This window comes from Gossypium hirsutum, chromosome D12, assembly GCF_007990345.1.
Source record: "Gossypium hirsutum isolate 1008001.06 chromosome D12, Gossypium_hirsutum_v2.1, whole genome shotgun sequence".
In the NCBI taxonomy this organism is placed as follows: domain Eukaryota; kingdom Viridiplantae; phylum Streptophyta; class Magnoliopsida; order Malvales; family Malvaceae; genus Gossypium; species Gossypium hirsutum.
In genome coordinates, this window is record NC_053448.1 from 7,242,928 (window position 1) to 7,257,700 (window position 14,773).

General features: G+C 27.7%; 1 protein-coding gene across 1 annotated transcript; it reads left to right on the plus strand.

The window, feature by feature from the left end:
• Positions 1–13,160: 13,160 nt before the first annotated feature.
• On the plus strand, positions 13,161–14,014 carry LOC107945227 (tubulin alpha chain-like). The gene is made up of 2 exons (XM_016879127.2): positions 13,161–13,211; positions 13,286–14,014. The coding sequence occupies exons 1-2, from the start codon at positions 13,176–13,178 to the stop codon at positions 13,937–13,939; spliced, it is 690 nt and encodes a 229-aa protein (XP_016734616.2). The 5' UTR covers positions 13,161–13,175; the 3' UTR covers positions 13,940–14,014.
• Positions 14,015–14,773: the final 759 nt, after the last annotated feature.

Here is a 14,773-nt window from a genome sequence, read left to right on the forward strand (position 1 = left end):
ATTGGCATAAAACAAAGTTAGCCTTCCAATGTTTATAAATTCTATCAATTTGGTCCTAATTCTAAAAAATTTAACAAATCTAACCCTCAACTTAACACAATATGTCAATTTAGTCTTGATTAATCTTAAAAATTCAAAAATAAAAATGGAAAAAAGTTTAAAAATACAAAAATTAAAAGTTCATTTTTTATTAAAAAATACATATAAAATTATAAATAAATGAATGCCCATTTTTTTTCTTTTTTTTTCTAACATGAAATTTATTTATTAAAACAATAAGTTTATAAATATTTTTTTTGAAAAGCCCACAAACACGATTAGACTTTTTTTTTAGTTTTAATTATAAATAATAAATTATTTATTATATGTATGGCCTTGTTATTTAGTCCTCATCAAATTTGTTGAGTGTTGGGCACCGCCGTTGCCCATAACCACGGGCATCAATAACTCTTATACCGAACTCTTTGATTTTTACATCCTTGGTCATCGTGTCATTGAACTAGAAATTGATTTTTTTTTATAATACCTTTTATATTTCAAGTTTGATTGAAGTAACAAATGATGTTTTTTTATAATACAATATAATTTAAAAATGAAACACGGTATTAAAGCTTTGACACAATATCCTTATCATATTAGAAAAACATCAACTTCATACAATAACAGAGCCAAATTTTTCGATACAAGATAATACATTTCAAAGATAAATCCTAATTCCCTAAACCCTAATTACATAAACCCATAATCTTATGCGCCTCCATCCTTCTTTGGTTTAACCTCATTACAATCATTGGAATGGAGTTGATACAATCATTCGAAAACCTACCTATATCTAAATTCCTCATCCATGGAAAATAAGGAGAATTTGGATTTCTCACACAGATATGATTACTCGTAATCAGCTAGGAAGTTCTTTTTGCACCATCTTTCCTACCTATATCTAAATTCCTCATCCATGGAAAATAAGGAGAATTTGGATTTCTCACACAGATATGATTACTCGTAATCAACTAGGAAGTTCTTTTTGCACCATCTTTTACAATGCCCTTCACAAATTCTTTGGTTAAGATCTCATGCCATTTTTTCTATTTTTCTTATTGGAAGATAACATCAACCACAGTCTATCCAACCTAACTTTATGTTCTACGTATATAAATATTTCTCGAAGAAAACGATATTTCTAAATTTCCCACCTAAGATCAGTATAACATGACTAAATTAACTCCTACATAATAAGGTTCACAACAATTATGCGGGAAACAACGTAGTCGTTGTTCGGTTCATCCTATAATTTCTTAATTTTTCTACCAAAATGTCAACAACTTCTCGTTGTTGTTCAATTCTTATCTTTTTCGCAGTTCAAATAACCCTAGCCATTTTCCTCTACACAATAAAGCATTGTCTTTATTACAATATATATCCTAACTCTAAACCATCTAACCATTTCAAACTAATCATATTTCATAAATTTTAAACCCTACTATCTCATGTCACAAAAAAAATTCACATAATGTAATTTTATTCTATTCGTAAACCATAAAACTGTAATATAATTACACTATAAAGTTTTCTTACCTTTTTTTTTCTTGGATCAGCTTGCCTCTTCTAACATCGATCCTGAGAAAAAAAAGATTACTTCCACCAATTAATACAATGATAGCCCTCTAATTATGTATAACATTTACAATTTTTTATATTATTTAATTATATTTATTTTTTTCTATACTATTTGAGAAAAAAAGTCCAAATTAACATTTATAATGTTCCATATTTTTTACTTTAATAATTACATTTTTTTTGAAAAAAAAGAGTAAACATTTACAATGGATATATCATTTACAATTTCCTATATTTTTATGTAAATTATTTTTTTACTAATTTTTTTAAAACATTTATAATTTAAATTTATCATAATAATAAACTATTTTTTACCAAATATTTAATGGCTGGTTTTCGACCTTTGGAATCTTAACCCTTTTTCTCTAAGCTAAATTATCTTCCAACAAATTTAATAACTCTCTTAACAAATAGATTTTTTTTCAACTCTATTGACTCCCTTTTTATTTTTTTTCGTTCTCTTTAATCTCAGTTTTTTTTTTATTACTACTCACAATTTCTTCTAAAAAAAATTGGGGTTTTTAAACACCCCTATATCAAGGAGAAGAGGTTTTTGTTGCTTAGGAAGCCCAAATTGGTAGCCGCCATGTTGATTTAGGCTTCTTAGGTAACAGGAAATTTATGTTGCAACACCTACACCGATATGACAAACCATTGGAAACTTAAATTAGTGTACCCTGTCCATTTTCGACACACTGGATGCATCGGTTTCAACTAAAATTGTTAGTTACCATGCCGATTTGGAGGTTCTATGTATCTCTCATATTATTTTGGTAAAAAACCCATATTATTTCGGTAATAATTTATATTTTGTATTATTCCGGAAAAAATCCAAAAATTATATAGAAAATTATATTTATTAAAAATTTATGTAAAAATAAAATGAAACTTTGATTGAAATGGTAAAATTAAAGGTTTAAAAACTATATTGTCTTAGATTCAAATCTCATTATTGATTTTATATAAAAATAAAAAACACTTACATAATAAAATAAATTAATATTCAATTGATTCGCCATATTAACTCAATCATGCATACATTGAATAAAAATAATAATAGGCATATATTGCGTGTGTTACCTGAATTCACTAGACCCACCCCTAACCTCTGTTAATAGACAAACTTTAATTAATAATGAATCAAGTCATTGTTAATCTAGAATTGATTGAAAAGCTAAAAAAAAAAGTATATTAATAAACGATATTGTAATGCTACTGTAAGTGGCCAATTTACCAATATTTTTTTTTAAATTTATTGAAATGGGCTTGATATTTTATTATTTACCGGAATGGGCCATTTTTCGATAAATCGTGTCTACGTTAGCGCGATGTCAGGGGACGTGCTAGGAAATCGCGGCCAAGTCAGCAAAGCGCGCTGACGTAGCCACGATTTTATAAAAAAATATAAAAAATTAAGTTTTTTTGGTAAATTGGCTAGTACAAATAACAAAAACAATAGCAAAAATAACAAAAAAAAGGCAGAAAAATAACAGCACCAAAACACTAGGAACAACAAGATAATTTTTATTAAAAAATAATTAATTTATTTGGGTCGGGCCCTAGCCAAAAACTTTTACTCGAGGCTCGATCCGTTTAGAAAACGGGCCTCATTTTTTATTCAAACACATTTTTCGATTTTATATTTTTATTCAATTCCTACTATTTTTTGGGCGGACCTTCGACCCAAGCTAGACAACCCGAGCCATGATCAGGTCAATAATCGGAAGTTCGTTCAATTTGTACTTTCTTGTTGATCTTTTTACCTATTGTTTGAATGCTTTTCTTTTTCTTTTCATTAAAAAGAATTCCTTTTTGCTATTAACCATCACCAATAGAAAATTTTTATCATCTGTTTTTAATCATTAATGTCATTATAATTAAAATTTATTTCATTATTTTTATTAATTTCTAATTTTGTAATTCTTATTTTTAAATCACTATGAATAATTGTGAAAGAACTTTTTGACCCTTTAAAATTTTGACTCTAATTTTTTTAAAATTTCTCTCAATTTTTTTTAACTTTATCGTCAATATGCTTTAGTCTTCCTTTCCACCTTTTTTTCGAAATATCTTATTTAATTATTTGCAATGCTTCCTCTCAACACCAAAATTGAGAGGAAATTTGAGAGAGGATTAGTTTGTAAAAAAAAAGGGTGGGGGTATTAGAGGAAATCGCGGTCACATCAGCGCGCTTTGCAGACGTGGCAACAAATCGCCCCCTCGTGAACGCGATTTGTTGCCACGTCAGCAAAGCACGTTGACATGGCCGCGATTTCCTGGCACGTCCCCTGACATCGCGCTGACGTGAACGCGATTTGCCGTAAAAGGCTCATTCCGATAAATAATAAAATATCGGGCTCATTTTAGTAAATTTTTAAAAAAATAGGCTTTTTTGATAAATTGTCCACTGTAAGTAGCCTTTTTTAATTACATACGTTTATGAGGGCAGCCAAAGTGCATCAAGTTTTGTTGACTTCCATTTTCCAAGAAATCCTCGGATTAATTATTCTCTTACTTAATTTGCTCATACTTGTGTATGTCGTAATTTAAGTAATTTGGGTTTTCATATTATTTACGATAAATAGATGTTGTTTGTATATAATTATTTTTATATGTTTGAAAATCTTAATTTAAATAAAGATTACGTGGGTACCTTCAATCATACAAGAAATACAAAATGACTTATTTGACGTAGGTGGCAATCCTTGAGAATTTAAGATATGAAATGGATAAAGCCCGCAACAACTGACCAACCACCCTGCAAATAATCTATGAGGTTCCACTTTATGTTTGGGTAAACTACACTCTAGGTACTCATTCAACTTCAACAACTTATGAAATGGTCACTGAACATTTCTAAGGTTTTTATTTAAGTCATTGTCTTCACCAATTGAAAGTCCTATTTCCTCTTCTCTTTTACAATTCGGTTTTTTTTTTTATGAATTAGTTTTAAACATCACAAATCTGTGAACAAAAATTCAAACGACTTTCTTATCTAATCTCCATTACTAACTGTCTACTTGTCGATGGGTATTGATCTACCACGATTGTAGAACGATCACTTGAAGCTTGCTGGTTGAACTTTAAAAAAAAACTTAACGGCGTAGTAACTTAAAATAAAAAATTTTGAATAATTCAATAGCTTAAATGAAAACTTCTGAATAATTCGATAACTATTTTATAATATTTAAAAATAAAATTCATTTATTTTTTTCCTTTTTTGAAACATTTGTATAATATATTTAAGGATATAAAAATGAATAGATGTGTAGTGACACCTCATCAATAATTCATCATTATCAATTTTTCCTTCAGACTGGATAGAAATACAAAAGACGCCAAAAAACAGCAAAGCAGCAAAACAACGGAAACACCATCTCATGATGTAATCAGAAACCACCAAATTCAAACATTGAATCCCATTCACCTCCATCAGAATAAAGCAATGAATGCCTCCCATTAATTCCAAGTCAGGAACTTAAACTAAAGCACCAATATGATTCAATAACCCATATGTTGTGGCCATACCACCTCTTCTGCCCAAACTCACCCTGCTTTTCGCTATGTTGACACATACAGAGCACCAATCCTCACTCAACATCGCCCTGTCAACCACTTTAAAGTCAACCATTCAATACAATATGAATCAATATCCCATATGTACTGGAGGTGCAAGGCACATCTCCACACCAGAAAAGCCATACAAATCATAAGGATTAGGAACCAATTTTCTTCATCAGCCATTACTTTTTTTTTTTAACCTTTCATGTTGATTTTGTAGTCTATATATATTTAAGATTTATGATCGCTCCTCCCAACCTTCTAAAACAACAATCTAAAAATCTTATATACAAATTTTCAAGTGGTAAAAACAATTAAATAAACTAAAAATTTTATCGTACATGTAAGCATGTGAAAATTATGTATTTAAAACACATGTATATGTTTAAAAATAACATACAATAAATAATAAAATGTAAGGTTTGAAAGTGATAATAATAACATATAGACAATATGTACAAATTTAAAATAAAAAATAGTTTAAAATTTATGAGTAAAAAAAATTTAAATAAGTAAATACATTAAATTAAGAATATTAAATGCACTTCAATTGTTTATAGATGATGATAGCATGGACTCAAATCTGAAAATTTACAACTTTTTTTTATTCTTTTTAAATAAGAAAAAGACAAAAGTGCTATTGTCATAATATAACTTAGGGTCGGTTTATTTCACTGAAAATGATTTCTAGAAAATAATTTCTAGAAAATGATTTACTTTCTTGAAAAAGTTAATATTTTCTGGTGTTTTGATGAATCTATGTAAAATATTTTCTGTTGTTTGACATTTTTTAAAAAATATTTCATAAAATTTATTTTTGCATATATTAAAAATATTTTGTTAAATTTAAGTTCATTACAATGTCTTTTTTAGCTACATAACTATCAAGTGAGTATTTTTTTATTTAAAAATGTGACATCAACAAAATTGAAAAAAAAATTAACAAGGTCAACAATTGGACTTGATTTTTAAATCTGAAAAGTAGAGGGACTAAATTTTTAAAAATAAAAGTACAGAGACTAAATTACAAATTTGTGAAAAGTACATAGACTTATGTAATATTTTAACCTTTATACTACAAAACATTTATTATCAATATATTTATAATTGTAATGAATATTTATTATCAAAATATTAATATTGAATATTTTCAATAATATGTGAAGAATATTTTAAAAAAATAAAAATAAAATATTAAAACAATAAATTATATTAATTATATTATTAATTTATTATATGACTAAATATAAATAAATATGCATGTTTAATAATATTGAAAAATATAATAATTTATATTAATAATTTAATAATTTTAAATATTTAAAAAATAAAATTTATTATCAATATAATAATATTAAGCTTGGTTTAAGTTAATTTTTATATAAAAAATAAAATTACATATAGAGGAGCTCTTTTTCGAAAAATGATTTATGCTTTTCAAGAGGGTAAGTCATTTTACAAGAAAAATGAGATATTCTACATTGACTTGTAAGTCATTTTTCGTTGACCAAATTATTTTCTATGAAACAAACACAATAAAATGCAGAAAGTATTTTCCACAAAGTATTTTATATGTAAACAAACGGACCCTTATTTTAAATATTTAAGATTTTTTTAGTAAATTTCTTGATTGAATTAGTTTCAAGTTGACTCGTTACATAACTTAATTACACACTTAAATAATATTATAGATATGAAATTATAATCGATTTTCTTTAAAAAAAATTATTTGATTCATAATTTAAGAACAAAAAAACTAGTTAGGCTCCACCAAGATAGTGTGTATTTTTTTCTTTACAAAATTTCCACTTTCTAAAGCTAATGTCCACTATTATATAGTTTTAATAATGAAGCTATTAATTAGTTGGTAAAATTTTCAGCATTATGAATTTAACTGAGTAATAGCATTGAAAATGGTGTTAACGGATGCTTGGGGAGGACCACTAGCTCCGCAGCCACTAAACCAGCTGGCTTTGAATAGACCCATGGTTGATGGTGGGCCAGCTACGAAAAAGTGACCCTTTTGGTCCCCAAAATTGGTCCCAAATATCGTAGTAGTACAAGAGGTTGCAAATTGGAAATAAGCAATATATTTTCCAAGTTTGGATAAAGTGGGGTTCATTTTAACATTAACCTTCTTTAGTGGTATTTCATCACGAGAATTAACAACAAACTACGTATGATTTTATATTCAACACAAAGCAGCAATATCAAAATGAAAGACAAATTATTTACGTATTTAAGGAAGGGATCAATTTTACATTTTCTTTTTATGAATTTGACTGTTAATTGTCATACATGTAAGCAGCCCCCAATGGCAAAATATCATTCTAGTCCCTTTAAATGTTTGAAATTATAAATTAATTTAATGGTAAAAATACGCTTTCCCCCTCTTAAGATGATAAAGTTTTAGTTTGATTTTATTTTTATAAACATATTATTACAAAACATTGCAAAATTTATGAAAAATCTTAAGAAATAATTAAATATAATTTAATTAATATATATACCCAACTCGTGCCAAAACTAGTTAATAAATATGTAACGGTTAAAAGTTTTTTTTTGTACAAAATAAATAGTTAAAAAAATTTCTTTACTTCAAACGTAGCATACATAATTTACATGCATGGAACATGAAATTCAATGGTTAGATTATTAAAATATTAATCATAACAAAAGTTATGAAAGAGTGTAGAACCATGTTAATTTTGCACCAGTATAAGTCAATCCCTCCCATTTATATATATGATTCCCTTAAGTTTATAATTTCTTTTTTGAATAATCTCATCATATGTTATGATCATATTTGTTTTTTTTTTTACACAAAGCCTAAAATTATTCATAGTCCCTCCCTAACCCATAAATAGGAGGGTAATGTGCTTTAACGCATTTGAATCCACGTCTTCCTGCTTTGGCAACAATGTACATACCAATCGAGCTAAGATTCAATCGACTTTAAGTTTATAATTTTATACCCAATCAATAATAATAATTTTTTTTACTACTTCCGATTTTAAGGTTTATTTGAATATATATACAATTAATAGAGATAATACAAGTGTGCATAATAAAATTAAAATGTATTTAATAATTAAAAAAAATTGGTTGAGTAGTAAATTTAAGGTTTTATTAATATAATTAGTATAGGTTCAAATCCTGCCATATTCATATTTTATTTTGTCTTGTTTTTAAATTACAAACATCAAAGAAACTCAAATAATATAACTTATTTTAAATACGAAATGACATTTTAGTAACCTCCTTAACCGAGTTGATGTCCTATTAAGTTGTGGCACCAACTCAATGAAGAGTTTAAATAATAATGTATATATATTCACACACACAATTGATGAAGGTAATAAAATATGAATTATAAAATTAAAATTAATAAAAAAATTAAAATAAAGCTTTAGTTGAGTAGTAAATTTAAAGTTTTACAAATGAAATTGGTGTGAGTTCAAATATCGTCATTTGCATATTTTTTATTGTTTTTAATAAAAAGATTAAAATACCCTCGAATAATGTAACTTATTTTAAATACGAAGGACATTTACATAATTTCACTAATTGAGTTGGACTTTAGTTGACTCGTGACACCAACTCAATCAAGGGCTTAAATAATAGTATATATTATAACTAGTTTGTATTCTCGTGCGATGCATGGGTCGGTTGTGTGTGTGTATATATATAGATAATATTTTACATTTAAAATTCAATGTAATTAGTGTAAATATAATATATTAAGATTAAAGCAAAAATCAATGTAGCCAAATGTTTAAAGTCGTTAGATTTATGAATATTTTATAAGTTAAATGATCATATTAATATATAATATTATTTTTGTGGAAATACAATTAAAATACTAATACAATATTTAGTATTATATTATGTGATATTAAATATTGGTTATTAAAAATAAATTTTCACATAAATTCAAAAGAATTGTCAAATTAGAAACATCAATATAAAGTTATTAAGTGAAATGACTAAGGTAGTAATTTTAACGTTGTAATTTCAAAAAATTGAAAGAATGAGAAAATTTGAGGAGTAATTGAATCAATTTAAATTGCAGAAGTACTTGTCAAAAAAATTAAAAAAAAAATGCAGAGGGGTTTAGTTTGTAAATCCCTCCAAATTTCTTCTCATACTTTTAATTTTTGCCATGCATTTGAAAAAAAGTAAAATCTTTTTTTCCTTTTTTTTCATCAGTAGTATTTTGCTTCTTTACTGTAAGAACTTTTTTATAAAATCACTAATTACACCACATCGATTAAACTTAAATCTCCAATTTTAAGTTGCCAGAAAATCATAAAGTTAACAGAATATTTTTTTTAAAAAAAAGTAAAGTCATTTTTTATTATATAGTTTGTATTTGAAAATATTGTATTCTTCTTTTCAAATACCTAAAAATCTATAGGTTTTGTATCGAAAGTAATGGTCTTCTCTAGCGTGAGAGTATTAAAATCCATCGAGCACCTAAATTATATCAATTTATATTAATATTTTGAAAGTTGTCAAAAAAAGAAAAGAAAAATAGATGTATACTTTTTTTTTAATAAACTCAAATAATGTATTTACGAAAGAAAAATAAATTTTCAAACATAAATCATTTTCGATTTTATATGTAATGGGGAAAAAGGAAATGAAATTCTTAATGTTGTTTCCATTAAAGTATATAAAATGGGTTTTTAAAAAGTTAGAAAGCCATTATTTTTTTGGTGTGAGAAATTTTAATTTCAATCAAACATTAAATTTGTTAAAAGTTTGTCCAGAATTTTTTTTTCACTTATGAGATATAAAAACATGATGAAGTATGTATATCTTTTGGGGGAAAATTAGGGTCTGTTTGATTGTCAGTAAAATGTTTTCCGTAAAATGATTTTTGAAAAATGTTTTACTTTTCTGTAAAATAATTTACTGGAAAATATTTTCTGGTGTTTGATTGAATCTGTGTAAAATATTTTCTGCTGTTTGGCAGATTCCCTAAAAATATTTTCTGAAAAAGTTGTTTTTACATATATTAATAAATTTTTATATTTTAAATTATTTTTACATATATTGCAATGATTTATTTATAATAATACTCAATTATTAAGCTATAATATTAACCGTTATAAATTGAAAAAAAACTAATATCAAATAAATTATTTGTAATTGTGTTAAAAAAAAGTATTGAATAATTAAAAAAATAAGTTACTAGAAAATCGATAAACAGAAGCAGTTTTCTACCGAAAATGAAGGAAGGAATGAAGGAGGCGATAGAGAGGAGAGCACGGAAAACGTCTTACGGAAATTGAAAGGGTAAGACATTTTCCTTAAAATGTAACCCATTTTCCCTTGTTTTGGAGTTCATTTTCCAAATGGAAAATGTTTTCCGCCAATCAAACGCTAGAAAAGTTGGAAATGATTTTCCGAAAAATTAATTCCGTCAATCAAACAGAAACGAGTTTGATGAACTTATATTAATTTTTTACTTGTTGGTAAAGGATTATTTGTAGAAGCATTTATGGTATACACTATTCATTAATTAATTAAGTATAAGAATAATTTTTTAAAAAAAATATTATAATCATTTTCATCTTTTAATTGAAAATATTTAATAAATATAATAAATATATATGCATTATTGTAAAGTACTATACAATTATTTTTTTTATATTAGCTGATGATAATAATTGTATTTATTAAGGATGTTTAAGTTTATTATAATTAAATAATTAGCTTAACATTGATTACTAATTTATAATTATTTCATGAGAATAGCTATGTAGCATCCTAAATCCGGCCTAGACGTTATAGTTTTAGAGTTACTACATAGAACGATTGACAATTTATAGCATAGCGAATACACCCCTAATCGATGGGCCCCACCTAATACCTCTTTATTCCGTCGTTTGGTTCAATGTATTGCTAATACGCGTGTAATACATTACTTTCCTAATTGGTGAAAACCACCGATTTCTAATCCCTCTCTTTTGCCCAGATTAGCTGCCGCTTCAGATTACCCTCCCTGTTTTACCCTCCTCATTCACGCTTCTGTTTTACCCAAAATCCACCGTCTTCTGTTTCTTCCTTCTAGCTTTCTTCTCCACTCTCCTCGCTGTCTTCTCCTTCTCTTTTTTACCTCTCTTTGGCGTCACAACTTTGTATTGTAAACCCTTTGCCAACGCCGTCGCAGTACTCTCTGAACCGATGGCGGACCAATCTCCTGCGGATCAGACCCCACCGTCTTCCGGCATGCAGTCTCTCTCCGTCGATTCTCAACCTCTCTCCTCCTCTTCAACTCCACAGTGAGTCATTTTCGTTGTAATTTTTTGTTTTGCTATTTCTTTATACATGGAAATCGAGCAAATATATTTATATATTTTGAAATCATTGTTTCAGGATGAGTTTAGAAGAAAAGTTCAAGATTATAAGAAGTGTAGGGGAAGAATGTATTCAAGAGGATGAACTACTAAATCTTCTAAATCATAAACCTGAACCCATTTGCTATGATGGCTTCGAGCCTTCTGGCAGAATGCACATTGCTCAGGTATTCTACTTTTTCTTTTTTCTTTTTTTTTTCTTTTTTAGAATCTTTAAGTTTTTTTCCCTCAAAATTTTATAGTCCTCTTATATTGATTTCTCTGTAGATGTAGGGATTGAATCTCATAATTGAATAAACTCTTTGATGGATTTGATTTATACATAAAAGCTAATTATGGGTTTGTTTATTTATTCCTAACACATCATAACAGATTGAAATTTGACAATTTAACTTTTTTCTGATTATTTGACTTCAAAGTTTTAGCTTCTTCGTAGTTATTTTATTGATTTTATTGTTTTTTTAAACAATTGTTATATGCATATTTCCCTTTCAATAAATTTATGCTATTTGCTGCATTTGTTTTCAGATCTAAGTTCTAACATACTTCTTTCATTCACTTTGTTTATTCATATACTATGGCTCTACATTTAGATTTATTGTGTTTCTTTTTAAATGTTGAATTCTTGTGGTCTTCAGATGAAATTAACTCCAGGGCATCAAAGTATTGGCCACTTGTGATGGATATAGCTCGCAGAAACAAGCTGCCCAGGATAATGAGGTGTGGGGCTAATAAGATCTTTTTGATTTGTTTTATTAATATTTTGTAGTAATTCTTTTGTTGACTCCGAATACAAAATGTGTTTTTCTAGGTGTTGTCAAATTATGGGCTGTAGTGAGCAAGATGAGTTGTCAGCTGCCCAAATTCTTTACCCATGCATGCAGTGTGTTGACATATTTTTCCTTAAGGTGCTTCTGCTCTAGATTTTATCCTTTCCTGATTCCAAGGCTTTTAGAGAACTTTAGGTAGATTTATAAGTAAATCTCAATAAAAGTACGAGTCTCACTCTATTTCAAGTTACTTCTACGAATTACTCAATTTGTTAACCATATAAATGCTTATTAGGCATATTTTCTAAGTGATATCCATTGTTTCATTTTCTTTTTCTAATTGAGAATTTTCATTATGACATCATTTGGTATCCTTTTATTGGAGTAATTGGAATTTTTTTCTCAATGTGTCCAAATAAAGAAAGTTCCAATTTCTGATTGAAGATCCAAATTTACTATTATATTCCTCTACATAGCTATTTTAAGTTTGACAGTTTAAGTAGAGAACAGCTGTTAAGGATCTCCAGCATTGTTGCTATTGATCTCCTTTTATTTTTCTGCAGTTTATTCTGGACTATTTTTTACAAGTTGTACCCTTGCTTATGTACATTATATGTTTTCTTGTAGGTTATAAAGTTAATTCAAATTTAACTTGCTAGGACCTTTCCTGTTTGATTTCTTATGAGCTACTAACTCATTCAACTTCTTTCTACATTAGGCTGTTGTTGAGTTCATGGCTGATCTCATTGCCAAGAGGGATACCAAGGCAGCACCACCAAAGAATGAGAAAGGTTTTTGGTTCAGGATTTGTTCGATTTGTTGGCCGTTCCAGACCGCAAATACAGACGAAAACATGTAACCAATGAATTACATTAATCTCAACAGGCTGGTCTCTCAGGTACAATAAATGATGGCTTTAATTTGATTGTTTGCATTGTATGTGTATACTTATGATGTTTGGATCGTTTACAGGTTATTTCTTCCTTGACTGCATCTTTGAGATTTGATGGTGCTTTGAATGTGGATGTGAATGAGTTTCAGACCAATTTAGTTCCATACCCTAGAATCCATTTCATGTTGTCTTCATATGCACCAGTGATTTCAGCGGAAAAGGCTTACCATGAGCAACTTTCAGTAGCAGAAATCACAAGCAGTGCATTTGAACCAGCTTCAATGATGGCCAAATGTGATCCACGCCATGGGAAATACATGGCTTGTTGCTTGATGTACAGAGGAGATGTGGTGCCTAAAGATGTGAATGCTGTAGTGGCAACAATCAAGACCAAAAGGACCATCCAGTTTGTTGATTGGTGTCCCACAGGGTTCAAGTGTGGCATCAACTACCAGCCTCCAACTGTGGTACCTGGTGGGGATTTGGCCAAGGTTCAAAGGGCAGTTTGCATGATTTCAAATTCTACTAGTGTTGCTGAAGTGTTCTCAAGGATTGATCATAAGTTTGATCTGATGTATGCAAAGCGTGCATTTGTGCATTGGAATGTCGGTGAGGGTATGGAGGAAGGTGAGTTTTCTGAAGCTAGAGAAGACTTGGCTGCTCTTGAGAAAGATTATGAAGAAGTGGGCTTGGAATCTGGTGAAGGAGATGAAGATGAAGGGGATGAGTACTAGGCTAGAATATAGAGTAAAATCTGCCAATGGACTTATTGGTCAGCTAATAAAAATGGGTTATTTTGTTTGTCTTCTATATTGTATCAAACTTCAAAACATGTTTTAATGGATCTTTGCTTAATTTCATATGCTCTAACTTGCAGTAATTTCATATGCTTCAAAAAGTATGCGTGCTTCAAAAATGGGTTCTTTTGTTTGTATTCTCTATTGTAGTATCAAACTTCAAAACATGTTTTAATGGATCTTTGCTTAATTGTTTTATTAAATTATATAAGAATATTAATTATTAATAATTTTATTAAATTATATATTTTAATTATAATATATTTAATAATAATTATGTTAAATTATATTTTATAGTATCATATATTATGATTTGAGTAAATTCATATAAGAATATTGATTATTAAGAATTTTATTAAATTATATATTTTAATTATAATATATTTAATAATAATTATGTTAAATTATCTTTATAGTATCATATATTATGATTTGAGTAAATTCATATAAGAATATTAATTATTAAGAATTTTTTTAAATTATATATTTTAATTATAATATATTTAATAATAATTATGTTTAAATATGATTAAATTATTTATTATTGATATTAATAATCTTATTAAAATTTAAATAACAATAACAATAATCATTTACCCAAACAAATTTATGCTAAGGGTATTCTAGTCATTTTAATTTTTTCCATTATGCTATTACACCTCTATTCTATTCAACCAAACACAAGATTACTATTACGCCTCTATTCCATTACATTCAACCAAACAATTGATTTGCTATTACGCGTCTATTCCAATACAGCGAACCAAACGT